We start from the raw sequence: 27,612 nt of genomic DNA on the forward strand, positions 1-27,612 counted from the left end.
AAATGCTGTACATTCTGCTAAAAGTTCAAACTAGGATGGCAAATTATTTCAGACATACACAGTCCAGGTAGTTTCTGTGTGAGTGCAAACACTGCTGTGTCCTCAGGGATCTATTATTGACTGTTTTTATGGGAATAGTTCATCCAAGAGCACAGAGCAAGCTGCCAATCTCTGCAAGTCATGTTATGCCTGTCCATCCCACGGCCAGTTGTTGGAATGAGTTGTACAGTGGGAATGTTTTGGTCTGTTAGGATGCTTCAATGTGAAACTGTGTCCTTTGAGGAGAGAAGAGGCAGACTAAAGAGCAGTGACTAATAATTAGAATAACTTTTTATTATTTTATATCTTGGGGCAACCTGCCACAGTTGGTTTGTATCTTGAACAAGAGCCATAGGATGTGAGAAATGGCTGTGGAAGGCTGGAGCCTCTGGCATGGATTCTTTAACTCTTCTAACAAGAGCTATTAGTCAGTGTAGAATAATACTATTGTTGTTTTCCTTTTTATCAATTCTGCTTCTTTCTGTAGGAGGTAATGGAGGGAGGAAAAACATTCACTACTGTGCCCCTGCTCTAAATCTCAGAGGAGGTCAAATTAATGTATAAGTAGCCATAAGAGAATCTGTGATGCTGAGAAGAGCTTTTAGATTTTCATCTTCTGTCTGAAAGGCTACTTAAATACATGAAGAATGGTGAAACAGGAGGAATAACTTCTGTTTCTCAAAAGCCTTCAAGGTGCCTGCAGTGTCATATCTTTGTCATCAAAGAAAGCCAGCAGGCTGAAGGAATAGGAGGATATCTTGAAAATAAAAATCATTAAGCCAATTTAAGAAGTATAGAAAGTATAAGGTGTACAGAGTATAGAAAGAAGAGTTGAAATAATTGTTTATGGTCACAACCTACAGAGACCATGAAACTCAGTTCCGTATCATCCCTTTTAGAAATGGGATGATATTTATCTGCATAATGGCCAGACCAAGCAGGACAAGAGCAGGAACAGCCTTCTCTGAGGCAGTGGGTGGCAGGTGTAGGCTGGCTTAGCAGGGCAGAGGGAATCATGTGTTCACTTCAGGCAGGCACTGATCATTTCCCGTGCTCTGGAATTACCTCCCGAGCTTTCGGGAGCGCGCTCAGGAGCTCGGGCAGGTGAGCGAGTCCAGCCCGCTGCTGGGAGCAGGGCAAGGCTGAGGCCACAGCAGGGCCTTGTCCTGCTGCTTTTGAAAGGCATCAAGGACAGAGGCAACTCCCCTTGGCTGCCCACATCTCGTTATTTGCTTTACTTTCTATTCCTTTATTCCCTTTGCTCCCCTTTCACCCTCACAAGTTCTTTTCTCAGCCACTTCAAAACATGCAGTCTGCCAAGGTTTACAGCTTCCCTACTGATGCTTTGCACACTTTATAACTTTATTTAATAGTTACAATCTGGTTGTCCTATCATTACTTCCTTGAGCATCAAAGGAAAACAGATACTCCCCATCCTCCCTTTTTAACTCTGCAATATTCTACTTTTGCATGTTACAGCCTGATTAGGAGCACCACAGGGCAGTGGCCACCTGCATATACAGAATTTTCCTTTTCTTATCTCTGTCCTGAAACCCTTTGTGGTATCTCCCTTGTGGTGCCACAGGTGAGCGGTAGCCACATGCAGACCTCTTATAATTTTATGTGCTTGAAAAATATCCATTTCCATGGGGAACCCCAAACCACTGTACTTGTTACCATCTCACCTGGCACCAGGAGTACATTCTATAGCTTTAAATGTTCCACAGTCATCCTTATTTTTAACAGTTTTCTCTCACATTATATCATTGTTAAATATTTAACTTACGCCTCCTGGCTTGCTGTGTTATTTACAGAAGGGCTGTGTTGAAGTTGGATCTGTTATTTAATTAAAACACTGATCAAAATATTATTTCCATGAGTCAAAAAAACACACCCATGTTCAAGAATGTGAGGTTGTTTCTGCTCTGTTCAGGAATTAGAAGGGAAAAAGACAATACTGAAAATTACAGCAGCAGTTTTTTTAACCTTCCAATGAAATATAAGAACAGAATGACTTTTAAATTGCTTTACTCTTAGTTGTCACGATGAGTCCGTGTAGTTGCTGGCTGGTTTTGATCAGAGACAAAGATGGAATCCTAAACTTTGCAATTACTCATGTGGTTTGCTTTTTTTAAAATCAAACACACAAGTTTATAGTTATTGGAAAAAAGTAGCAATGGGGAAAAAAATTTATGACTGTTAAAGTCAGCACAGAACATGAGATGGAGAATTTGGGATTGGCAGTACACTGCATTTCTGAAACCTGTACCAGTTACTGCATTCCTCCTGTAATCAGTGGTCATGGATATACTTAGGGAAAAAAATATAGGACAGGACAAAATACTGCTGGTAAACCTTGAGATATTAAACACAGATTTTCATCATGTACTTAAAAATACTAACAGTACATTGCAAAAAGCATGGAGTACATTGTTAGGTGGGAATAAACGTAAATTTGCAATGGGGGATGTGTGTGGCTGGGATATATTTACATTTTTAAAAACTTCATTTTCAACTGTAACTGCATCTCAATTCCAGTTCTTTACTGCAGTGAACAGAATATTAATATTCATTAGTATAACTTTCTGAGGACACTAATTATTGCCACAACTCATTGCCTCTTGTTTAGGTTTATGTTCAATCTCACAGCATCAGTTTTAATTTGTAGTTTGTTTTTCTCAAATTGTATCTAAAATGGCAGTGACCAGACACAGTAATTTTGAGTAATTTGTAAAGCCTTTCTTCAGACCTACCTGAAATTTAAGCTTTTACATATTGCCCCTATGTGCATCAGTGAAGAAATTTAGTGGAATTTTTATTATAACATTACCTAGAGCTGTTCACTTTGTTGTTTCAAAGAAAGTTGCCCACCTTGAAAAAACACAGCTTTAAAACCCTGGCCATTGTAAGGACTTGTGGGAGATTTCCCCTGTCCTCCTGCCTTTCTGTCAAATAATATCACTTCTTTTTTGAGGTTCAGATCATGACACTTCCCTGTGTGATGGGGAGTTGTATTTCAGCTATTTGCTGAGTCATGTTTTTCCAAAATACTCAACTCAGCACATCTTCTGTGTGTCTGAAACAGCACAAAGAGCTCAGCTTGGGGCTTGGTTTCTCTCCTGTGCCAGTATTGAGCATTCTTACTCATCAATAAAACTTGGAGGTTTCCAACTTTTTTCCTAAAATAATTGTGTTTTGCAGCAGTTGTTCAGTTTCTAGCATGAGCCATAACCCTCCTGTAGATTTTCATTGGTGTCATTGCTTCTCATACCCAGTTCAATTTCTTCAAAAGGCAGTTACATCCCACCAGAGCAAAAGGACAGCATTTCTCTTAAATAAGGATTAGGCTGTAATGAACAGATAGAAAATTCTGTGTTTTAAATAACTATATCTAGAAATATATAATTTATATATAGGAAATACTGAAAAAAAAATTGAATATAGAAAAGTCTGCATTTTAAATATATTAATTTTAGAAAATAAGAGTATGTAATTATTTTAATGGCCTTTCTCTATTTGTTTGCCCTTTTCATCTGGTTTCCATTCTTTTCATCATGCTTGATTGCACTTTCCATTTCCATATAAAACGCTATGTACTTCTCTAAAAAGTGAATGCATCTGTTTTTTTAAGCTTCTCTTGTGCACTGTTGTCATCTCAGACTGTATCAGAACTGACATGTGAAAATTCAACTTGATCTTACAGATAAAACCAGTGGTTTAAGATGCCAGCAGGGAGACGGGGCTGGGTTCCTGTGACTTGCTGCTGATATCCCTGTTGTTTGGGGCTTCAGATGTTTTTCCTTTGGTTTTAAACTCAAGCAGGAATTAGTAACAGGATGCCTCTCCACTGAGAGACTGTCTCAGGAGGGAGATGTAAACTGAGGACACAAATATTTTGAAGCATTTTAGTCAAAACGAAGGATTTGTTGGCAGCTGGGACAAGAAGACACTTTGAGGACAATAACAAAGTTTTCTTGTGGTTTCCTTTTAGATTTGAAAATTAGTTGTCTTTGCCTGTTGATTCATGTTTTTCCCATTACAAACAGTAGCATCAAATGATTTGTTTGGGTGAATTAGTGGACAATGGCAAAAATTATTTGTACAGCAGTTCTGCAGCTACCAGTGAGAGTCTGAAGGGGCAGAATGGCAGGATAGATGTGTGTGTATGTACAGGTATCTCATTTTTAAATGTAACTGTTAATACCATATTGGTATTTTTGATTATCACCTTTCCAGAGATTTATAATTCCACAGTGCACAAAATTCAGAATTGACCACAAGTTCAAAACAGCCATAAAGTGATTAATTACATTTGCTTTAAGAACTGACTGGCATTTATGGCCAAACTTTGGCAACTCCAAACAAACAGGAGCTGTCTCCTGATACTCCAGCACAGTTCCCCCTGTGTCATCTTCCAGGAGGGAAATGTTAAAAACAAAGACCTCTGAACAGGTTATGTTTTTCTGGATGGCTCTGTGTGTGGTTTAGAAGCATGTCTTGTTGAAGGAGAACATTGGCGTGGTTTGGGTTTTTCCCAGGATCAGACAGACTTTGCCAATTTACATTTTTATTATGATTTTTTCTGTTCTTCACATTAAATGCTGTGTGTTCCCTTTCCTTCGGGAACTGGAGGAATCATCAAATGACTGGAGAAGAAGAAGAGTTATTTCTGAAACACTGAGTTCTGTTTTCATGATACAAGATGAGAAGTTTGGGGCTGGGGACAGAGATGGATTCCCTTGTAATTCCTGTTGTGCCAGCACATCCCATGTGCTTGACAATCCCAGCTTCCCTCTTGGACTATCCCTGTGGAAATGCTTGCACAGGCTTTGATATCAGTGATCCCTGTGGGTCCCTTCCAACTCCGGATATTCTATTTTTCTATTCTTTATTTGCTACTTTTTCTGTATTTCATGGCCTTTACTTCTATTACACAACATGAATTGTCCAAGGTGGAATAAACTGATTTTGTTTCAGCAAGTTGGGACATTTTATAAGGTCCATTCACAGCAAGTATTTTGGTTAACTGAGTGTTATGGTATTTTTGTCTCATGGGAATTAGCAAGAATGATCCTGTGAGTTAATCAGGACTGAACAGTTAGACAATAATTCTGAATTCATAGGGTATGCTAGAGATCAGAAATGTGATTTTGGAGGTCTAGGAGCTGTACAGCTACAATTGGAATTATTTTAAGAGTTTTTAGGAGGCACAAGTATGTGCATAGTCTAGACAGTGCTACTTCTGCACTGGCAGGGGCAGCTGCAAGAAATGCAGGAGCTGAGTCCAAAACAGGGAGGGGAAAAAATAGGAAAAGCCAAAGGTGAAGAATATGCTGGAGGCCTCAGATGTTAGAGCTCAGTGTGTTTGGAAAGAGTCATCCAGAGGTCTTTCTACGGTGGAAAAATTAATATTGAAGTAACCCAGAACTCCATTTTAAATAACATTATGGTGCTTGCCTGTCTTCTCGAGTTTTTCCATGGGATTGTCTTTGGTTCCTGCTGTGGGACTCAGCCTGGGTTTGGGAATGGAAGCCTGAGTGTTACAGCCTCATATGGGCTGGGGGTAACTCCACATTTAAATTCTGGGAATGGAAATCTTCCTTTTGTCTGTTGCTTTAATTTCCTTTTTCTTCAACTCTTTTTACACAAGAGGGTTGAGGGCTCCTTCCTCAGATCCATCTGTGTGAAAGGCTGGGAAGGGTTGGTGCTCCAGGATCCAGGCTGCAGCAGGCATTATTCCACAGCTTTGAGGACAAATCTCCTGCTTAGTACACAAAGAAAACTTTAAACATTCACCATGTTTGCACACAGGAATGTTTGGGTCACTTTTCTTCTTTCAAGCTTTAAAAATACAAGAGAACTAAACCGATTGCTTGGGAAACTGAAGGAAAAAGAGAAAATTTTAGTGTTAACTACTTTCCTTTCAACTGGGCTTCTACCAGAACTAAAGATATTGTTACCAAGAGTTTTGAAATGTTTCTGCAAGGCCAGCAACTGAAACTGAAATTATGAAATGCCTCAAGTTTGCATTGAAAGTGAATGAATTGCACTGGCAGCTGCTGTTGGTATTAGCAGTGCTCTTTGTGTTGTTGCAGTACCTAAGCAATAAAACAAATATTTATCCACACGCATCACACAACATTCCTGGGCAGTGCAACTTTGGCCTTTATAAACCAAATAAAGTAGAGCATAAGGAGATGTTTTTGCCTGGCAGCTGCCTGTGATTTCTCCTCCTGGATACACTAAAGAATTCTCCTTGCTGCCCTAAATTCTTTTCTACTCGCCAGTACACAGATATTTGAGTCAAAATCCAACTTGTTGTGAGAGATTTGGTCAAAAGTATAGCAAAGTTTGCACATATATAGTGCTACATGTTTTCAGTGTTCCTTATTTTTGCTTCTATTTTGGTTTTTTGGGGAGGTTTTGCAGCTTTCTTGTGGAAGTCGTTGAGTAGATCAAAGTTTGAGGATAGTTGACCAATTTTGCAAGCCTGTTATTTACCAGTGGATTGCCACTTTACACTCTCACACATACAATAATTATAAATTGGTGAATCTCTTCTTGCAGATGTTTGTGTCTTCTCAAGAATATTTACTGTGTCCTTCTTGTTTGCGCTAAGGATGTGTTTGGAAATCTGAAATGTCCTGTTGTTGACAGCCAGATCTAAAGGGCTGTATTTGGGCACGACATGAAAAGAATTCCATGGGTTTAAAGCTTTCAAGAGCTTTTCAGCTGGACCCATTCCTGCTCCTGTTGGTAGCAACAGGCACTTCAGCACTGCATGTTAATATTTATTTTCACATGAGCAGCTGATAACTGTAAATAACCAGACAAATGAAAGCTACTGGGTGGCAAATTTCTGTGGAGCCTGTCCAAAATGTAATGCTTTTTGTAGAACCATTAAAAGAGGATGGGTGTCTTGTGGGAAAGATTTCAGTGTATCTACAGTGTATGTTTTATAGAAAATACAGGTCGACAGGTAAAGCTTCACTTTTGATCTAATGCAGGTGTTAAACTTTTTATAAAGCTCAATAGAAGGAAGAATAGGAAAAATATAGGAAGAATAATAGAAATACTGCAGAGGTTTTTGTGAAAGGAGGATGCACATGGACATACCTGTGTATGTTTAAGGAAAAATCTGATTCTTCTGGAGGCTGGGTGAGTGATTCTTGTACACACTCAGGAGGAGTTGTGCTGTGGACTTGCCAATTTGTCACTGATACCAAATCTGGGTGGAGCTAAAACTGGAGCACAGCTTTGTTTGAGTGCAAGTCCCACAGGAGGTTTTTGGGTTGTTTTGTGGCAGCCCAGGTTCCTCCTTTGTGACTGGTGTGCAGTGAAGGTCAGGGCACAGCTGCTCCTTAGGACACCAGCAGGACAGCACAGGGAGATGGGACAGATTTTGGCCAAACCCCCTCTGCTGTGGTTCAGTTTGCTCTAAGTGATTGACCTCTCTATCAGTTTATAACTCTTGGTGAGAAATGAAAATGGTATTTTGGATGGTCCAGGTGGATCTATGGATATGCCTGTCTTTTCCAAGTAAGATAAATTTGCCCACATTGAAGCAAATAAGTCTTCAGACCTTTGAGAAAGATTTAAAAACCACAGCAGTAAATGATGAACATAAGCTGAGTACCTTGTCTAAAAACTTTTTTTAATCACACCCTTTTAAAAGTAAATGAGGTAATTTAGATGAACTAGATGCTCTTCATTGTGTCCTACAGTTTATTTTTAAAATTAATCTGCCTACTTAGGAAAAAACTAACACAGCATTAGAGCCAAGTCATTAACTAAATTCAGATGCTTTTATTTAGATGATGTTTAAATTGTACTGTCTGGATGAGCTTGATAATGTAAACTGTACAAAAGCAAGTTGGGCCACATTTGATAATCAACTTTTCTGGGGTATTTCAAATCCAAATTCTTTATGCAATTCTGGATCCTTTTCTTAAGATATCAAAAAGGCTTAGAGAGAATCTTGCAGCAACTTCTATACAGAAAAAAATAAAGATCCATGAGGTCTCTTACTTCTGTTGTAATGGAAGAAAACACAAACTTGGCTTAATTTCTCTCCTAAAAATGCCTTTCCTGCAGTCTGCTTCCTTCAGATTATTAAAAATTTGGCTCACGATTCTTTCTTCCCGAATTGTTGATACTTCATGCTGCTCTGCAATATGACATCTTTTTTTCCTTCCATAATTTTTCATCTCTGTATTGTCCTTGGCTGCTCATCATCCCTTGCTAAATTAGACATCTCTGCTGACTTCCACACAGTGCCATTTGTAAAGTTTATCATCAAGAAATATGTAATTATACCTAGCTGCAGAGGGAGGGCAGGGGACTCAATGTACAATAGAATGAGAACTAATATGTCGGTGAAGTTGTGGAGGAAGAACAGAAGTGCTGAGCTCTGCTGGTTTTCTGCGTATTTCCACCAAAATAAATGTCACGGGGCAGTGACAGTGCTCTCCCACAACATCCCAGTGAGTTCCTGTGCCCTGGGCTTGGAGCTGGGCCGGAAGGTGGCTCCACAGCCAACTTAGTGTATTTTAAAAGTTGAATAAAATGCAAAAAATACCCCAAGAATTTTAAGCTAGAAGAATGTGGGGCTTAAAACATTCATGAACTAGTGAAGATCTTTTACCTTGATCATTTTAAAGAGAAGTACTGGAGAGAAGATTTGTCTTTTGCCCAGCAAGAAAAAAGTGAAGAAAAAGTATCTGCAGCCTCTGTGTTCCCTGTTTATGATCTACCCCTTCCTGTTCTTCCTGAGGTTTTGTGTTCATTTAATTCTATTTTTTCTCACAAAAATAAACCTCCAGTACATATTTTAATTTATTCTCAGTCTGCTGTAATTAAGTTGCAGATAAACACATGGTTGCCATATGACAAAGTGATATTGAAAGGAAATGAGACACGGAATTTTGTGTACTTGGTTATGCTGGGTTGGCTCTTCTGTAGACCTACAGCCTAGATCCAATTAGGAAAATACAAAAATTATGGAAAATTATTGGTCACATTGTGAGCATAGTGACAAACTGAATCATGTAGACTCATGGCTGAGTCACGCACAAAAAATAATAATGTTATGGAAATATGGAAGGAGGAGAATAAGTGGCAGTGAAAATAGAGCAGGGGCCAAAAAAGAGAAGCTGTAATCAAGGGAAGAGAAAAGGAAAGAAAGAACAAAACAGAGAGATTTCACTGGCAATGAGTAATGGCCCCTGGATTTGGGGCTGGTGGTCAGTGGCTTCAGGTACTTGTGCAGAACATTGACTGATCTACAAGAGGAAGCTGCAAGATGGAATCTTAGCAAAGGCATCAGTCACAGATCTGGGCTGATAAAAAGGCCTGGTCTGAAACCAGGTGGGTGCAGAGCACTTTTTATCCAAGTAAACAACCAGCTGTGCCTGTGTTACAGGAGGGAGCCAGGCATGTCCTGAGCTTGGGAGAGATTCTGGTAAATCTTTGCAAGGATTTGCCCTGTCCAGGATGACATTCAAACTGTTATTTATAAAATCCCAGGATGGCTGGGGTTGGAAGGGACCTTTAAAGATCATCTCATCCCACTATCCCAGGCTGCTCCAAGCCCATCCAACCTGGCCTTGGGCACTTCCAGGGATCCAGGGGCAGCCACAGCTGCTCTGGGCACCTGTGCCAGGGCCTCCCCATCCTCACAGGGAACAACTCCTTCCCAATATCCCATCTATCCCTGGTTTCTGTCAGTGGGAAGATATTCCCTGTTTTCCTGTCACTATTTGCCATTGTCAGACTTTCTTATAGGCCCTCAAATCTGCTCCCAAAATTCTCCTTTCCTCTTCTAAAAAGTGAGACTTGAGTGCTGTTGTGTCACTTGTGATTTTAATTTTAAAGCAGAGGACTGAGAATGGGGGGTGGGCTGGGACTGCCACGGGGACAAAACCACTTTATCATTTTAGACAAAACCACTTTGTTCTCATGTTCTTCTCGCTCTTGGTTCTGCTGGCGCCGGAGGTTTGGGTGATTGGCATCACAGGGATCACCAGCAGGACTGGTTTGCTTGAGGAACTTCCCCTCATGATGGGAAGACGGGAGCTGTATTTATTCTGAGACTTAATTATGAGTGGTGAAGCTTCATAAATCCATTCTGAAAATGCAGTGTTTCTATGGGGTGTAATTTAGTTGAAGGGTGAAAGTGCATTATTATCTGTTCTTGGTTATAGTTCCTTTAGTTGCACAAAATGAGAAACTTCCACTTTCTAAATGTGCCTTTATTGCTTTAGTGAAATTCATTTAAAAAATTACTGGTGTTATGTCAGTGTTGGGATTTGAGGTCTTGGTGCTCCCAACCGTGTATGATTTCAGTGGATGATAACGTGGCCTTAGCTGAGCAAACCATACAGAGAAATCACCCAAATCAGAGCCCAAGTGGAGCCTCCTGGGCAGATTTAGAAATTGCTTCTCCCTATAGGAGAGCTCATGATACCATAACTCTTTATATATGTCCTTCTTCCAGAACAGCAAGTTCAGAATTAGCAGTAAAAGGGACCTGTTCCAGCTGGGAGCAGTCGTGTGTTTTCTTGCTAAGTGGGACAGAAGCAAATTTATCTGCTTTTATCTGGCATCTCCCTTGCCAATTTTGCTTTGCATTTGCAGCTACAGCTCTTAAGCTGAACACATTTAGAACATTTTCCTTAGCAGAGATTTTGTGTGCATAAAATTGCAATGCAGCTTTAAACAGCTGCAGAATAATATATTTTGTTGAGAAATAGCTGCTACAAGTGTATTCCCTGGGATGGCTCCACGTGTGTGTAAAATCTGTCATGGGAGCAGGGGAAAGCTGTGCATTCCATCACCACGGTCCCTTTGTGGTTTGAGACAATTCTGTTTGAGACAAAAGTTCCCATAAGATTCCCTGCTTGGACTCCTGAAGGAGCTGGAAAAACGATTTCCGTCTAGGAGTAATAATAGCTTGGACTTTTGGTTTTGATCATAAGCTGACATTTAAAAGTCATCTGAGGAAAGATATTTCTTGATTAAAGTCAGGTTTTGCTTAATGCAGTTGTAGCTGATCCTTCCCATCTGCTATCATGCCTTTGATGGGATCTCTTTCCCTTGCCTTGGGTCTGGTTTACAAGATCCCTCAGGAGTTCCTGACTTTCCCAAGAGACCTTTCAGTGGCTCAGCTCATCCTGCTACTCTGGTTTGCTTGGTCAGCTTTGCTTTTCCTCAAGGAAAAAGTTGCTCAGCAGAGAAGATGAGGTGGTAATGTGGTACCCACAGAGCGTTTAGAATTGGGGATCTGTCCGTGCTCATCCCTGTGCCTCGTTGTCCAGTCACCTGCCACATTTTAACTGTGGGATTCAGAACCTGTATTTTCTGTGTGGAATATTAGAGGCAGATTGTGTGACTGCATTTCCCAGAGTTCATTCCTGGAATTGTCAGTGTTTAAGGCTGCTGCTTGATGCTGGGTGTGGTAGTTTTGCTTCCTGCTCCCACTGGGCATTGGTGGAAGGTGGGAATGGCAGCCAGGATCCTCGCACGGATCTGGGCCGGGGCTGCCTCAAGCCGCTGCCAGGGCTCGGGTTATAGCAAACAGGGATGTAGGTATTTGTGGTTTTGTGTGTTTTGTGGATAGCTAAAATATGACCTTTCCCGCTGCAAAGCTGGATTTTATCCCAAATCCTGTGAATTTCGCACAGGATTGGCTTCTCACAGCACTCAGGTTGGTTGCCAGAGCCCCGGCACTGAGGGAAGGCACAGAACGGCCCTCGCTGTGTGCAGAACTCACCGGGGCTCCCTCTCCCAGGTACAGGGAAGCTTTTCCACAGAAAATCATACACTGGATTTCCTTGAGTTGCCTCTGGCTTCCGTAGAACATAAATACCCCACACACAGGATATTTACAGGGGGTAATGTGTCCATCGTGGCAGCTGCAGAGGAACTCCTGAGACAGCCCTGGGAGCATTTCAGTTTTGGCAATTGTAACTCTTACCTGGTTCCTCTGATCTATTTTCTCTGGTGGATCCCAAATGTCTGGGTATGGGCAGATGCAGTGTGACTCAGTGTTTAGCTATGGGATACTCGGGATCCCTTGTAAATGAGGGATGCCCCAGCTGAGTTCCAGGTAGAAGCTAATCCTGCATTCCCAGTATCTACAGCCTGGAGCTGAAGGCTCGCTCAGTCCTCCCTGGCCTCTGACACCAGGCAAGGAGAGGCTGATAATGGAAATCAGGCATGGGTTATTGAGGAGGAAAGCCTGGAAAACTTGTTTTGTTATCAGAGGGGCATAATTCCACAGGGAGTAAAGCTGGAAGAGGATCCCTGCTCTGCCAGATGAGTGACCTTTGATCAGCCACACTTCTAACACTGTAACTGCTCTGCTCAGTGTCCTCCCTTCTGTGTCTGTGTTCCCAGGATAGATCATGGTTGTTATCCTCACAGTAAATACAGTGCTGGATACTGGGTAGAAATTAAAATGAGCAAATTCCATGTGTTTTATGTCATTTGGCATCCTGCACAGCCCCCCTTCAGTTTGTCAGAAATTCCTAAACCAGAGCAAGGTCACATCTGGTAGCAATTTTGCTCTGCCAGATGAGGCGTAATCCCATAAAACCAAACTCATTTTCTCCAGTGCTGCTCAAAGCTGAGCTCTCCTGTCCTTTTCCATAAGACCTGCTGCTTGTACTGGGAGCTCTGTGGAATGATTCAGGCTGGGAGACTTTTCACACTTTATAAACTGCAAGGTTTGGAACACAGCTTTGTGTCCAGCACACGAGGCAGGACAAGCAGGGCACAGCCCTGGAGTCTGTGGCTCCATTCCACTTCCTTTTCCAGCAGCACGTCCCTGCTGGATGCTATTCCTTGGTGCTGGGTGTCTGTGCATCCCCTCATTCTCTGGGGAACCTGGCACCTGCAGGATCCATACAGAGCCATGAGTTCTTTCACATGCTTTTGAAATAGCTCTGAAGTTCTGGGGCTTTCACAAGGCACGTCGATCACATCAGATTGACTAACAAAGCAATGGAGCAACCATCAACCTTTGCACATTGTGGGAACTGAAAATAATTCCCAGAAACATGGAATTTTAATATGAGCCAGTATTTTTACATTTGATCATGTTGCTGTTGTCCCATATTTTGCTAACATTGGTTATTTTGGTATCTCATTGCCTTAATTGCTCTTTCAAAGCCTTGTGTGGAGCTTGGTGTCCATCTCAAGCCAGAGCGTACCAGTGACGTGTCATCCCTCACAGAGGCAGGGGGGTGACAGGGTGATAATTATTATATAATTATAAGATGTTATTAATCCAATTAATGAACTTAGTTAAAATATAAATGTTTTTTCAAGGTTTCCTGGGTTTTATGTAAGAATCTCAAAAAAAAAAGAAACCAACAAGTCAGAATTTCAGAAAGTATTGTTAGTCTTAACTTAGTGCAATCCACGGTGACTGGGGAGCACTGGGTAGGAACCACCTTAATCTGTGGTTTTAATGAACCAATTGAACATTTTTGTTCACAGGCCAAGTATCCTGACATTGTGAGCCTTCCAGAAGGACTGCTGGGAGATTTTATCATTCTAAAGAACCCCAAAATATCTGGGTAAGCCAATAAATGCATTTCTGTATTTACACAGGTGAGGGGTTGCACAGGCCTTCCTGTGAGAGATGTTCCATCTCTCATGTGGGATTTTCAGCAGGGGGAAAAAAAAAATCCTTACAGTTAAATGTAAGATGGTGTAACTGTCACTGTCAAAAATTCTGTAAGGGGCATGAAAAGTAACTATTTTGTGATGGGACCAGACTGTTCCCTTCTCCTGTTAGACTTTGCTTTGACATGCTTTAGTTTATATGGAAATAAGACTCAGCTCCCTTCATTATGTTTGTGTGTAGAACTAGCAACCCTTACAGATGATGCTGTTTCATTCAGCCAGACTTGCCTTATAAAACTAAATGCTTTATCTTAGAGATGCAGGAATGAATTGTCCTTTGGCTATCCCAGATGGGGAAGAACTTGCTTTATTTTACAGTTTCTCCTCTGGTGCCAATTCCATTACCCTCATTCCCTCTCAACCAGTCATGAAACACTGGAATATAGAAGTGTTTCAGTGGCTTGGTAGAAAACAGCCTGCCATAGAAATTTGTTTGCAAAATGCCAGAACAAGCTGTGCACAAATTCACAAAGGATTTGTAAAAATGAAGTGGCAAAAGGCTGATGAATCACATTGGAAAGAAGCTCTTAGAGTCATGATGGGTTGAACACCACTGAGAAAGAGACCTTCAGTCCTCACACTGACTTGCTGTGCAGACCAGCTTTGGATTAGGAAAGCCTTACCTCCAGTAAGGGAGTTGAGGGCTGGAGGGAGCAAAGGGAGTTGTAAAGCAGAAGCTCTGCTGTAGATGTTGTTCTGGACTCTGCTCCTGCCTCACTGTTCCCTGGGGATGGTGCAGTGATCTCGTCCCACTGAAAGCTGTGACTGGCCTTGCACAACCACCAATGCTATTCCTGAAGAAGTAATGATGGTGTTAGGCTCTATTTCCCTTTTTAATTAAAAGCAAAGAATTGCAGGAATGTAGGCCTTGGACAGATGTCTACCTGCCATCAGTCTAAAAAGGCCATGAATAGCAGGGCAGCCCTTATGCCAAGCCCAGCACATCACCATTCATGCAAAAACTTCTGAAACAAGTTTCCTGTTCTCAGCACCTGATCCTGAGAGTAGGTATTACATGAGGGATAGAACCAGGGGACACTCAGTGCTCTCCTTTGCTTTCCTCTCACTTTTACTGCACTGAGCAAATCTGGCTGTAGCCAGAACCCTTCCTTGTCATTGGATTGATGTGTTCCTGAATTACATGAGGTGAATGTTGGTGCAGAGTACAAGGTGGAGCCTCATGCCTGCTGCACTTTCTGCTTTGGAGGAACCTCAAAGACAGCACCTGGTTAACCTGAACTGCCTTTCCTGTGCACCTTGTACAGGTTTGAATTGATGATTGTCTGGAAGATCCGTCTTGATAAAGAAGGGACCACGACACCTGTCCTGGACCTCCTGCCCAAGGCACCAAAGCAAGGTAACCTCAGTCACTTCAGGGACTGTTCCTGAGCTGCCAGGCCCTGGTTTTGGCCATGGAACTCCAGCTCCCCGAGCCCAACCAGACAAACCCACCCCAATGCAGCAGCAGCAGCAGCAGCTATACTTCAGCTCCTGTGTAATCTCCAAGGGCTCACAAACCCTGCAGCTATCCTCCTGCTTTTACCCACCTGCTGTCAGCACTGCTGCAACTCCTGGAAAATAACCTGCACTGCTCTGTTTGTCCTGCAGTCCTGGAGCAGAGGATGAGTGTGGAGAGCATCCCTGGCAGGTTCCGGAGCGCGCTTCGGCTCTTCGGGATCGAGGCAGCCATCGAGAACCTGATCAAAGTGGTGGGCTCAGAAAAATGAATGCCAGCATTACTTACACCAGGCAGCAATTTCAAAAGTAGTTTTAATTAAGATATTGTGTTACACAGTCTATAATTTTATTGAATATAAACATTAAGTTATTTTCCATTTAGAAACCATACTCATAAAACATGCTATCTGTACAATTATGGCACGTTATATATAAATTGTCATGACATGAAAATAAATACAGCCATTTAAATACAAAAATGCCAAATAAAATAGTTACATGTACAGAGTGATTTCATTATAAATTTATCTTTCTGAATCATCAATGTACCAGAGTGGTTTATCTTCTTAACATTTTCTAGATACCTGGAAATTGTTAAAAGATCATGCACTGTCAAAATCAAGTCCATAAAAATCCATTTCATTTCACAGCTCTGTTAAAGTACAGTGATTTTAAAATGACAAGAGAACAGTAAGAGACTCCTAGAACAAAGAGTTAAATAGTTTACTCATTAAATTAGGGTGGAAGAAGACAATTTGAAGATTTGAAAGACATACAATGCTAAAAAACCCAAAGGTAACTGTATGAAGTAACTTTGTTCCACAAGGTGAGTGTTGAAACAGCGTTAATCTAACCCAGAGAGGCCCATGACACCCCTGGGAACAGGTGAGTCACCTCCTGCCCTCTGCAGCACCTCCTTTGCATTTCTGACTTCATGAGGAAATTATGGTAACACATTAGCCAAGCATCACCTTTCACACATTCATCCCTGAAGACACAAAACAAATCAGACCAATGGCTTGCCTCTCCCTTCCTTTCTATCAGATGTGCCATGAGCCCATCTGGGAACTCTCAGTGTTTCCAGGAGCTCCTGCTCTGCACTAGCACTGCACCCCAACCAAAGCAATGTGACTGGAAGTCAGGAACTTTTCAGGTGGGGAGGAACAGTTCCTGGAACCAAGAGCCCAAACCCACAGCTCTGGGCTCTCATGTGATAAGAGCCCTCCTTTCCAAGGCCAGAGCTGCTGGAGCCCCCGGCAGCACAACTGCCCACTCCATGCAGCACTGGGAAAAGAGGTGGAGAAATCTGAACTAAAGCAACACTATGTTTCTAATCCCATAAATGTAATCATCCAGTGTTTGATCACTGAAATGATCTCTCACTGTTACGGTAGATTAGGAAAAACTGACAGACCAGAGCCTGGTTTCTGCCAGACTCAACAGCTGAGCAACACCAGAGATTGGGTTCTGATCAATGGAACTCTCTTGTTAGATAAGGCAGGCTCATTTTAAGTTTGGAATCCAGTACACAGGCAAAATTCATTCCTTCTTCTCCACTGACATGGAACTGGTTGGGTTGGTTTTGTGTAACCTTTAGTTCAGTTCATCTTTAGCTCCCTCCTCCTTGCCTGAAAACAAAACTGTTTGCTCAGCACAGAGACTGCTGTTTGCATATGAAATATGTGTAAAGTTACAGCATAAAAACCTGGAAACTTCCCAGCTGTGCAGGGTCCTTCCTTCCTCCTCTTTCTAATAGCTGGAGGGTTTCTAGATTTAGAAGTAACTCTCTCCCTCCAGGTTTTCTTTGGGAAGAAGGGGTTATTCCCACTGCCAGCTCATTGCACTGTTGTAGTCTCAAATCTCAGGCCCTGCCCCACAAGGGCTCCTGGCACTGGATGCCAGCACTGCCAGCTCCGGTCTCTGGCACAGGGGTAGTGGTGGCTCTGTGTTTCACATTTCTTCCTTGAATTGTGCCAAGGTAGAGGGGATCCTATTTTTGAATTTCAGATAAAGTGGAACAATTCAAAGGTTACACTGAGGTCCCAATATAAATCTGTTTTTAGGAGTTAAGATACATGACCCTGAACACCATTACTGGTAAACACAGGCTGTATCCAGGTAAGAGCTGTTCACTGGGGCTAGAGGAGCATCTCTGCACCATTCCGGGGGGTGTTATCCTTGAGGGAAAAGGAGCTGCAGATTTTCTCACTCTACCCTCAGGTTTGGCCATACCCTTCAGTTCCAGCTCAGGATTTTCCCCAAGGATGACTTTACTGCATCACCTCCCCAGCTTTCAGCTGCACAGAGCACTGCTCATATGCAGCACTGACACAAGCTCACCCTGGCACAAGACTGACCCACTGCAGCTGCAGGAAAGAAAATGGGATTCTGTCACCTTTTCCCTGTGCCATTTAAAGCAAAAGAGACTGAAGGCAGCTGCTCATGCTACGCAGTGTGTGAGGCATCAGTGTAAGAGTGCCAGTGTTTGACACTATCTGAAAGACCTGAAATGATCTGTAAAACTCAGAACATATTCTTCTTATAGCTCAATCTAAATTAGGCAAGAGCAATTGGTTTCACCTCCAATAGCAGCATATAAGATACAGAAACAATAAAAATCAGCATGGCAGGTGAGTTAAGCACAACTATTATGTAAAACTCAGGGTTGTTTACCTTAACCTTTGCACTTCGTTTCAGAAGCTTTAGGTAGATACAAGGTGATCACACAGCTTCTGGAGGCAGCCTGGTGTTCCTAGTCCATGCATTAGTACTTAAATGTTCTGCAGTGCCAGGGCAGTTCCACAGATCAGCCACTGCATGGTTGTATTTTCAGTGGATTAATGCTAAAGTGTTGTATAGGTTTTGCCAGAGCACTCCCTCCTTTAGTAGGGATGAGGGAGACTCAAAGCACAGGCTCCAAGGCAATTCTCTTGTTAGTAATTAGGCTTTCTAAGTTAGTGCAATATTTCAGGAAACCTTTAATTCTGTGCTCTTTCAATTCTAAGGAAGTAGACTTTGTATTAATTTGATCTGTCCTCTAGTTCCAAGGTATGGCACATTACCTGTTCTGTCACATTAAATACATTCATTAAGGTTATCTAGCAAACGTGTGGCTTACTGCTATCCCAGGTCTCTGAGAAGGCATTACCCATTAGAAATCATTTCATAAAGCAAAAACATTCACAGCTGAAAAATGCACTGAACACAATATAAAAGAAAAAAGAATCACCATAACTGTATTCCAATAATCTTTCACTTTCTCCTCTGTTTGAATAAAAATAACCTTACGGGAATGGTTACACTTTATGGAGAACTAATGTGCAGTCTTCATTCTCCTTGAAGAGGTTGGACATAACTGGGTCCTCTTTGGCCTGTACATTCTTCAGGTAATAGTTGACTATTTCACCATCAAGTTTGTACTGGTGGGGGATGCTTTCATAGGGCTTCAGGTCCAGGTCCAGCACAGAAACAGAGAAGGTGAATCTGGATTTGGATGTCAGTACCACAGGTCTTTGCTCAGAGCTGGAAAATAAAACCACATTGCGCATCTGAGTCATTGAAACCAGTATTTTTAATTTATGTGTCCCTTTACAGAAGTGACTCTAATGTTTATCTTAGAACTTTTGTAGGAGCCCAAGAAAATAAACTGCAGCTAATGTAGCACTTGGGAAACTATAGCTCCAGCTTTACCAGTCCTGATGGGACCTTGCTGGCACCTCTTCCTTTCATTTTCCTTTCAGCTTCCACACAGCTGAAGTCAAACATTACTCCCACTTACTGCATTTAGTAAATCTAAGCTGTTCCTAGGTGGTGCTTACAAAGCAACAGCCTTATTAACCAGCAACAGCAGAAAAGGGACTGCAACTCCTACTTAGGTTCAAGGTAATAAAACATTTAGTATTGCTGTCCAGGCATGCTAAGGGATGGAGGAGTTTGAAGTCAGCCATTGAACAAGTCATGTCCATCACTAACACTTCACTGGAGAACTGCAGGACAAATGCAGCAAACAGCATTCTCTAAAAATAAAAGGGCTCTGGTGAAGCAAAGCCCCCTGCAGAAGAACAGATTAGCACTGCTGACACAAGCCAAAAGGGATAATATTGTGGCAGAGCCTCCTGCCTGACAGCCAAAGCTGTCACCTCTTGATTATTGTCTTGGTTTTATTCTAACTAGGCCATTAAAGGCAACTCCGTTTGAAAATCTCTCCTATGAGAACACCAAGGCAGAAAAATTGTTCCTACTAAAAACCCTCCAAAGCTACTATGAGCAGTCAATTCCAAGTTTAAGAAGGGAATAAATATAAAATGTTGATCCTTTTGATCAACTTAAAACTCTTCAGAAAGAGGCATTGGTCATAAATGTCTTAAATCAGAACTACACTAAAATGCTCACAGCACTTTGGACACACACCCCACCCCCCCACCCCACACTTTTTTTAAGCAATTGAATTGCCTGAACAGTACAAACATCCCAATTTCCAAACAATTTGAGCCATTCCAAAGCAGGTACAGGCAGCCCTTACCATTCATCTTGCAGGCAGGGGGAAAGGGCAATCATGATGGAGCAGTCTTTAGCAGTCATTGCTATTCTGTACTGCTGCACCTATGCAATAGAAAATAACACACATTTTCTCTTAGATTGGTGTTTACCTGAGTAAAGCTTCCTGTTCCTTACAAAAAGCAGCACTGCACTCCCTGTATTGGTATGTTGGCACTTTAAGAGCTGGAAATTCTCTCTGTAACAGAAGGTTGGCAGGAGCAGGTGCTTTTGCATCCTGTATAAGAATCATGTTTATTTCCTACAGATCACATTCCTAAAGGCCAAACAGCACCAGTTCCTGCAAATGCTTCATCAGTCTAAAAATCAAATAAGCAGTTTTATTTTTCTCTCAGGAACTGATGCTACAAGCTTGTTTTTAACTGTTTCTGCTATAAAGACACACCCTGACACAATGAAGACCTTGAACTGTGCAGACCCTGACAAGCCAGCAGTGTTATCCATCCATTATCCACCCCTTTCAGTGAGACAGAGGTTAATTAACACTGACAGACCAAACAACCTCAAGAAGTTAAAGTACCTTTGTTAATGCAAATGCCACTGTCCCATCATCTTCCAGGGAAAGGTCCAGCAGCTTCTCATAAAATGCTTCATTGTAAGGTCCATCTATCTGTAATGTACTTCTAAATAAATGTTAAAAGATTTACAAGACAGCCAAAATATGTTCTGGTTTTCAGTGTGATCTTTCCTCAGCAGCCCAGGCACTCTGATGAGAACCCAACAACTCTGATAAATGTATTAACCCACTGCCAACCAACATTACAACAGTGCCTGTTAGACCACTCAAGATTTGCTGCTGCTTAGGATCTAGGTCGTGTGGGGTTTTATAAACATAACTCATTCTTACACTGCCATCTCTGTATCACTGCAAAGTTATAGGTTTTTTGCAAAAAAATGGGTAAGTTTCAAAATTTGTAGCTGTCTAAAAGAGCTCCAGAAGCCTTACTGAAATACATATATAAGATACATATTTTTATATGTATATTATACTATTTTATATATAAAAAGTATAATCTGCAGGCAAAGGCGTATCTGACAGCGCTCCATGTGCTAATGGAGGGTGTCCTGGGCTCCTTCCTTCCCCCTTTGAACAGCTGTGCCCCTGCTGAGAAGCTGAACCCTCCCAGGGGTGTCGGTCCCACACAAATCCCCCACAGATCATTTTCCAGTGCTTTGTTTCCTGTGTAACTGCACAAGCAGCAGCAGCTCCTGAGTGAAGCCAGAGTGCCCTCATGTGAGCACAGGAGAGGAACAGCACACCACTGAAGGCTGCTTGGAGCAATTATTATTACACCAATAAGCCTTATTTGAGGAAAAAAACACAGCAGCTTGCATTCATCACTGCATTATTATCCCTGCAGACATTCCCAGCTCTGCAGGTACTATGGACAAGATAATCCACCCATTTCTCTGTACCTTTCTGCAAATACACAACCAGCAGTAGTAAGAGTGTGTTTTCCTCTCTTAGCCTAATTGAACTTTCCATAATCATTACTTAAAAATTCAGGCCAAAGTGACCAGCATCAGCTGGAGTTCAGTTAGAAATTTGGAATATGCAGTGCCATGAAGGACAGTTGTACAACATAACAGTGCATTCACACCTCCCTGCAGTCCTGGTTCCTCAGGACTGGAAAGAAAAGCCATCAAATCTTACCTCTCCTCAGGAAATTCCTCCAAGTACTGTTCAACTCTACTGTACAAAGGATAGAGTCCTTCAATATCCAGCATGTCAAGCATCTGAGCCTGAAGGGTTTTATAAAGGAGACAACCCCTCGGTAAACCAGAGCTTTCCAATTTATGTTTACCTAGAAGAAAATGCATTTTAAAATAAGGCAGACAAGTCTTAGCTTCAATTTGCCATTACAGGTGCTTGTTTAAAAGTCCCAAATACTTTTTGTCCAGTCACAGGTAGGGGGAAACCTCAAAACACTTCAGTTTCCAAACAAAAGTGCAAGGTGCAGGTAACTGACCTGCACATTTAAACAGCTCATCTTGTTCTCCAGAATAAACACCTGGTATTTAACTCTACAATCTACCTAAAAAAAAACCAAACACCAAAGCACACCCACATCTACTATAATCTACTCATTTTGAGTCCACAAGAAAAAATTTCTCATCTGAATTTGAAGCTACCACAAATTCACTTTGAACAATATCAACTGCTGACAGAAAGTAATTTAGTATTTCAGCTCTGGGGTCTTTTTTTATACAGTATCAAGAACTGTATTTGTTATAATTTCTCTAAGACAGCTCTTTCTCCAGCACTACAACAAACCATAGGCAGTGAAAAAGGTCTTCCTCAAAAGCAGAGTTAGAAATGTGCTGTTTGTGTAATTAGGATAACTGGCAGCCATCTTGAATAATTAGACCTTTACAGAACTCATGTACTGAGGAATTAACATCATTTTCAGTTTTCCAGCTCTCACTTCCCATTCTTTTTCCCTCTAGTATTCAGGCCTCTCTCTACCAGAAGAGCAGCTGAAGAAAAGAACATCAGCTGTGCCCTGGTGAGGGCTGACAGGAGGAACAGAGAAAGGCAAAGTACAGGTGGTGTAATAAACCAACCAAAGCAGCCCAACTTCACATACAACATAAAAATTCCCCACTCCTTTGGAGTAACTATGATTGTTATCAGCTCAAACTGCTGTTTTCTTCCATTTTTCCTCTACCCCCTCCTGAATTTATTTTTACCCCTGTCATTAGATACAGTGCTGTAAGTGCTCACTACAACATCACATTTTATTAACAATTATCTGGCAGCTACGCAGCTTAGAGCTTTTTTTAAATGCCACCAGAATTCCCGTTTCCATTCTCATATCAGTATTTATAACCAAGAGACAAAGATCTGAATTGCTACATCAGACAAGGCTCTGAGAAACCTGCTCTGGTGGGAAGTGTTCCTGCCCATGGCAGGGGGCTGGACTAGGTGGCTTCTGAAGATCCCTTCTAACCCACACCATTGTGGGATTCCATGAACACTAAATTATGGACAGTTTTTACAATATTATCCCTTACCATTTCTTACTAGCTCCTTATTAAAAGCACTTGCTTCACAGTAGCTTCTCCCTTGTGAAATGGGAACTGTCTTCATGTCACCTGCCCTGCAGGTGTCAGTGCTACTCAGTAGCGCCATGGTTATCACGTGGATTAATTCCTTCACAATTGTCCTTGTGCAGTGGGGGCCACTGACCAGCCCGTTGGAAGGGAAAAAGAAAGGTTTTAAGTGACGAGCAAGTTCGTTCCAGTCCGAGACACAGTCCTGGTCATCCTTACAGCCATAAATTAGTTCCCCATTCTGCAACATGGAGAAAAAGAATTCTTTAGGCACATCAGGAAGTCAAGTATTAATGCTGAGCTACTGCAGGGATCAGGTTCAATATTTTAAGCATAGAAAAGTGTTATTACCTTAACAATCTGCACAGACACACAACATTCCCAATCTCTTAAAATTTGCCCTCTTAAGTTTAACCAGAACCTACAGGTAACAACCTCCAAATGAGAACCAAAGCCACTGTTTAAATCAAGTGCTACTTTCCCAACTTAATGACCTGTAAGGAATCAGAACAATACAGGTGAATGATACTTGGCACATTTACCTGCCACTTCTTTCTGAACAATGTCAGGAGTGAAAAAGCAGCGTGTGAAACACCCTTCTTTTACCAGCCCAGACTGGCACAGGGAAGGTTGTGAAAGGGGACAGAAAAGATGTGATAGCTGTACTAGTACAAAAAGAGGGCAGCTCATAGAGGTTTAAATAATTCAAATAGTTGATTTAATATTGGAAATAAATTGAAAGAATCTTGTTTCCTAGAATTAATCTGAAAATCTCCAAAAATCATCAGTCTGCTTCATTTTTTTCCTTCACGAATGCCATGGAATGCCACTTTTTCCTTCCTCAGTGAGGCCTGCTTTGCCTTGGGCCTGTGTCAGTGTCCTAACAGGAATCTAAAACAAAGTATTTGCAGCAAGGTGCCAAGTTCTCCATTTTCTTATTCCTGAAGCAGCACAAAGTTTTAAAATTTTGGTCACCTCATGAGTCCTTTTCTTCCTCGGTGATTCTTTCCCACAAATCCATTCCCCAGGGAACAGTCACCACCCCAAGGCTGCCAGAGCTTCAGGACCATTTGGAAAATGCTCTCAGCCACAGGCTGGGGTTCTTGGGGTGTCCTGTGCAGGGCCAGGAGCTGAGTTTTGACAATCCCCATGGGGCCTTTTAACTCAGGATATTCTGAGTCTGAATTCTGAGAAATTAATCTCTGTCCTTACCTAAAACCTAACTAAGAACTTTCCCATTTCCTTTCTTGATGGGGTCCAACAGTGATGGTCTGATAGGTAAGTTTGAAGGAAGCAAGCAGAGACTTAACTGTTTACCTTAAATATTTTCAAGTTGTTCTGTGCCTCTTGTAGTAAGCTCTTCAAAGCAAAGTGCATTCTTTGTTTATTTCTAGGGAAAACAAAATAAAGCCAAGAATGTTTTATCACAGCCTTTGGATGTTCACACCTGTGAGCACATGCACTGAGCACATTACTCACACTGAGGTCATGACAAAGGCAAAGTGAACTTCAGATCTGAGTGCACTTAACAGCTCTTGGGTGCGATGCTATGCTGCGAAAGGCAGCTCTGATTGCTGAGATAGTGTAAAGAGAGAGATAGCACCAGATATAATCACTGTAAAGGTCCAGAGAAGCCAGCATTGATCATGCATAATACCTCAGTGAAAGACAAAGTAATCCAAGCAAGAAATCTGTAATGCAGGTTTTTTGTTGTTTTGGGTTTTTTTTGGGGGGGAGGGTGGGGGGAGCAAAGAATCCTTACCCTGAGAAGAGATCCAACGGGCAATATTTACTTGGTCGCTTCCATTTTCCGTTGGCTACCTGTGGAAAACCCAGAGCACTGCTGTTACCCACAGCTGGAACAGCTGCTCTCCCATTTTAACAGCCAGGTGTGTGGCATTGACATCCTGCCTTCAGAGGTCAGGACATTTAAACCACTTTGAACACAAAATTCATGACCACCGTGGGTGTTCCCTGTCTTTTTTAACACGAATCACTCCAACTGCAGTCACAAGGGAGAAAGGTCACATTAAATCCCAGGGAGTCACAGTCACATCACTCCAGAGTCACGGCAAACAGAGTCCATGAACTCCGTGCCTGTTACGTGCTGTTTGTTGTAAGTCACAGAATGCACTTGGTGAGCTGATCTGGGAAGGAAGTTCCACACCAGAGTTGACCCAATCATAGCATTCATAGTCCCCAAAGGCTGATATTATATTTGTTTGCTTCCAGCTTCCCACAGAACTTGTTCCATCTCTCACTAAACAAATTCACACCCTGGGACTCAGCTGTGTATCCTCCTACCAGCTTTAGTCATATCAGAGATTTGAGCAAGTTTCAACAGGAAAGCAAGCCTGGAACAGCAAATAAAGCATAGCACAGCCAAAGGAAAGCAGGGTGACTTAATAATTACCTTTAGATGCTGATGCATACAGTAACGACACACCTTGTGCTTTATCTCCTGTGAAACATGGCTGGAAAAAGGAATGAAGCCACACTTTGGCTAAAACAAACAAAAAAAAGATCATAAATACAGATGGCTCTCTCTACAGAAATATAAAGGTATACAATATGTAAATCTTTCCAGTTAAAGGAAAATTTTTAAAAATTATAAAAAATTCAGCACTTAAAAGCTGAATCATTCTCTATTATTTTAAAGAATAAAGACATGGAAAACTGCTGTGGCCTACAGAAAAGCTTAGTAATACCCGGGAGTTTCCCAAGTTTCAAAGACTGGGAATTGGAAGAGGGAGGGGTCTGTTTCCTCCTGTGGGTCACAGTGAAAGCAGTGAGCTCTGCCTTCCCCCACTTCTGCATTCCTTGGGAGCTGCTGGGGCCAGTGTGTAGTTAAAGAATGCAAACAACCCCCTTTTTCCCCTGAGGCTCTGCCCCCGTGCACACCTTGATCTCAATGCAGAGGATGGGCCGGTGCTCGGCGAAGCGGAAAGTCTGCAGCCGCGTCAGGTTGGGAAGGCACATCGCGTAACCGCTCAGCGTGTCCATGTCCTTGTCACAGCGACACTCTGGGACAGCAGGGGACAAACAACACCAACAGGGAAATCAGCTCTAGGCTATTTGTTTGCTCTGGAGCCGTCTCGTTCACCAGGTGGGGCGTGGGAACAAGCATGGAAGGACAGGAGATGCGGTTTATCAGCTTTAGCCAATTATGCACTTGCACAAAGTTGCCCTCCCCATTATCAACGCCTGGTTTCAGTTTCCTCAAAACTGTCCCAGACACACAGAGTGTCCCAAGAGCTGATGCTAATGACCAGCCCACAGCTGACCCCAAGAAAGGTGAGGCTTGAAACAGCAAGGGAATGGATTGGCTAACAATAGGTAAAGTGACTCACTAATGTATTTGTTCAAAGATGTGATCTCCCCTTTGCCTACTACGCATGACCTACCATCCCTCAGCTGAGTCAAAAGGATCTGAAAACCGCCAGGAACAGCATAAACCTAAGAGGCATTCTGAATAAAATCCTTTGAATAACCTCTCTCCATGTGCATCCTTTGGGGCACAGGAAGGTCTGTGAGATTGTAGTTCAGAGTTAACAAGAGCACACACCTCCAGATTTTCAAGTACCTGTTACTAAACAGACACACAAAACACACGTTCCTGTTACAGTTTCCACTGCTAAGAAAAATGCCCACTCCGAAAAATATATTGCCATAGAAAAAATAAATCTGAGAAACCAAAGCCTCAGGCACCAGCCTGTCATGCCATACTGCTTCACCAGGATGAGCAAGAAGCCTTCTGTCTCCAACAAAATGTTGAGGTTTGTTTTCTTTTTCTAAATTTAAGCAAAAGTACATCCTTCACACCTTCACAGCTGAAAGCCACTTGCCAAATCAGAAAGGCACAAAAATCTGAAGTATTAGAGAAGTTCCTTTGCATGTTACACAGGCTTATGTGAAGGGTAACACTAAAAAGAATCCCTGTTAAAAATGGACAGTGAGATTCACTGTTGTGAAGCACCTGGACACTTCCCCACAACCACATTTCAATCCCCAACAGCTGTGGGCACACCAAGTTTAACTTTGAGAAATAAAACTAAATTCTATTATTCACTTCCACCAGAGCATCACTGATTTTCTAACTTTTATTAGACACTACTAACTTCCCTCACCGGATCCTGGCACTGTGGAACTGCTTCTCAAACAGGTGAGGAAAAATCAACAATGGAGTGTCCCATGCTCGCTATACGTAAATTAATTCCTTTTTTTTTCCTGGATCAAAGGCATCAAAGCACTTGACTACAGTATTTTGATTTAACACTATTTATCTGCAAGGAGTTTTACTAAAGCAGGAGTTTCTGGCCATTCTCAGGAATGGGAACATAAGACAATACAAGGGGCAATCTCTTTGCCTATTTTAGAGCTATCACTTTAAATTCAAGAACACAACCCATTTTTTCCCACAACAAATTTTCAACTTATCATTGTCTAAATATTAAAAAAAGTTTCCTTATATTCTGTAGCACGATTTTTTTTTTTACTTTAGAACAAAGCAAAGTACTTTACAGCTTGAGGAAGCCCCTTTCTAATCACATCCCTGGCCTTACTTACCTGGCCTCTCTGGCTGGATTTTCAAACACAGCTGTCTTACAAAGTCTAAAGGCAGTTGAATAATTTCCTATTGGGGGAAAAAAAAAAGAAAACATTTAATACAAAAATTAATACCCAGTTTAGGAGTCTTGAAATGGAACAGCAAAGTTCAGTGGGTTACACAAAGTACACTGAAGTATGCAGTCAGCAGCTTCTCCCTCTGATTCACTGTCTGTGAACACCTGTACCTGCAATCACATGCAACACCTG

At 41.9% G+C, this 27,612-nt stretch overlaps 2 protein-coding genes across 3 annotated transcripts in view; one reads left to right on the forward strand and one right to left on the reverse strand.

Moving 5' to 3' along the window:
- Positions 1-15,474, forward strand: part of CENPP (centromere protein P) — a 111,638-nt gene extending 96,164 nt beyond the window's left edge. For both annotated transcript variants that reach the window (XM_058844638.1, XM_058844639.1), the window contains exons 8-10: positions 13,540-13,619; positions 14,994-15,085; positions 15,337-15,474. In XM_058844638.1, coding sequence (XP_058700621.1) covers positions 13,540-13,619; positions 14,994-15,085; positions 15,337-15,455 — 291 coding nt within the window. In that variant the 3' untranslated portion in view covers positions 15,456-15,474. The remainder of the gene's footprint in view (positions 1-13,539; positions 13,620-14,993; positions 15,086-15,336) is intronic.
- A 6-nt stretch (positions 15,475-15,480) lies between these two features.
- The window catches only part of IPPK (inositol-pentakisphosphate 2-kinase), a 29,988-nt gene continuing 17,856 nt past the window's right edge, over positions 15,481-27,612 (reverse strand). Inside the window, exons 4-13 of the mRNA XM_058844631.1 lie at positions 27,364-27,430; positions 25,699-25,820; positions 25,211-25,300; positions 24,560-24,618; positions 24,115-24,187; positions 22,759-23,038; positions 21,398-21,548; positions 20,264-20,366; positions 19,709-19,788; positions 15,481-18,708 (exon numbers count right to left, since the gene is read on the reverse strand). Coding sequence (XP_058700614.1) covers positions 18,483-18,708; positions 19,709-19,788; positions 20,264-20,366; positions 21,398-21,548; positions 22,759-23,038; positions 24,115-24,187; positions 24,560-24,618; positions 25,211-25,300; positions 25,699-25,820; positions 27,364-27,430 — 1,251 coding nt within the window. The 3' untranslated portion in view covers positions 15,481-18,482. The remainder of the gene's footprint in view (positions 18,709-19,708; positions 19,789-20,263; positions 20,367-21,397; positions 21,549-22,758; positions 23,039-24,114; positions 24,188-24,559; positions 24,619-25,210; positions 25,301-25,698; positions 25,821-27,363; positions 27,431-27,612) is intronic.

The sequence above is a fragment of the Poecile atricapillus genome, chromosome 9 (genome assembly GCF_030490865.1).
Source record: "Poecile atricapillus isolate bPoeAtr1 chromosome 9, bPoeAtr1.hap1, whole genome shotgun sequence".
In the NCBI taxonomy this organism is placed as follows: domain Eukaryota; kingdom Metazoa; phylum Chordata; class Aves; order Passeriformes; family Paridae; genus Poecile; species Poecile atricapillus.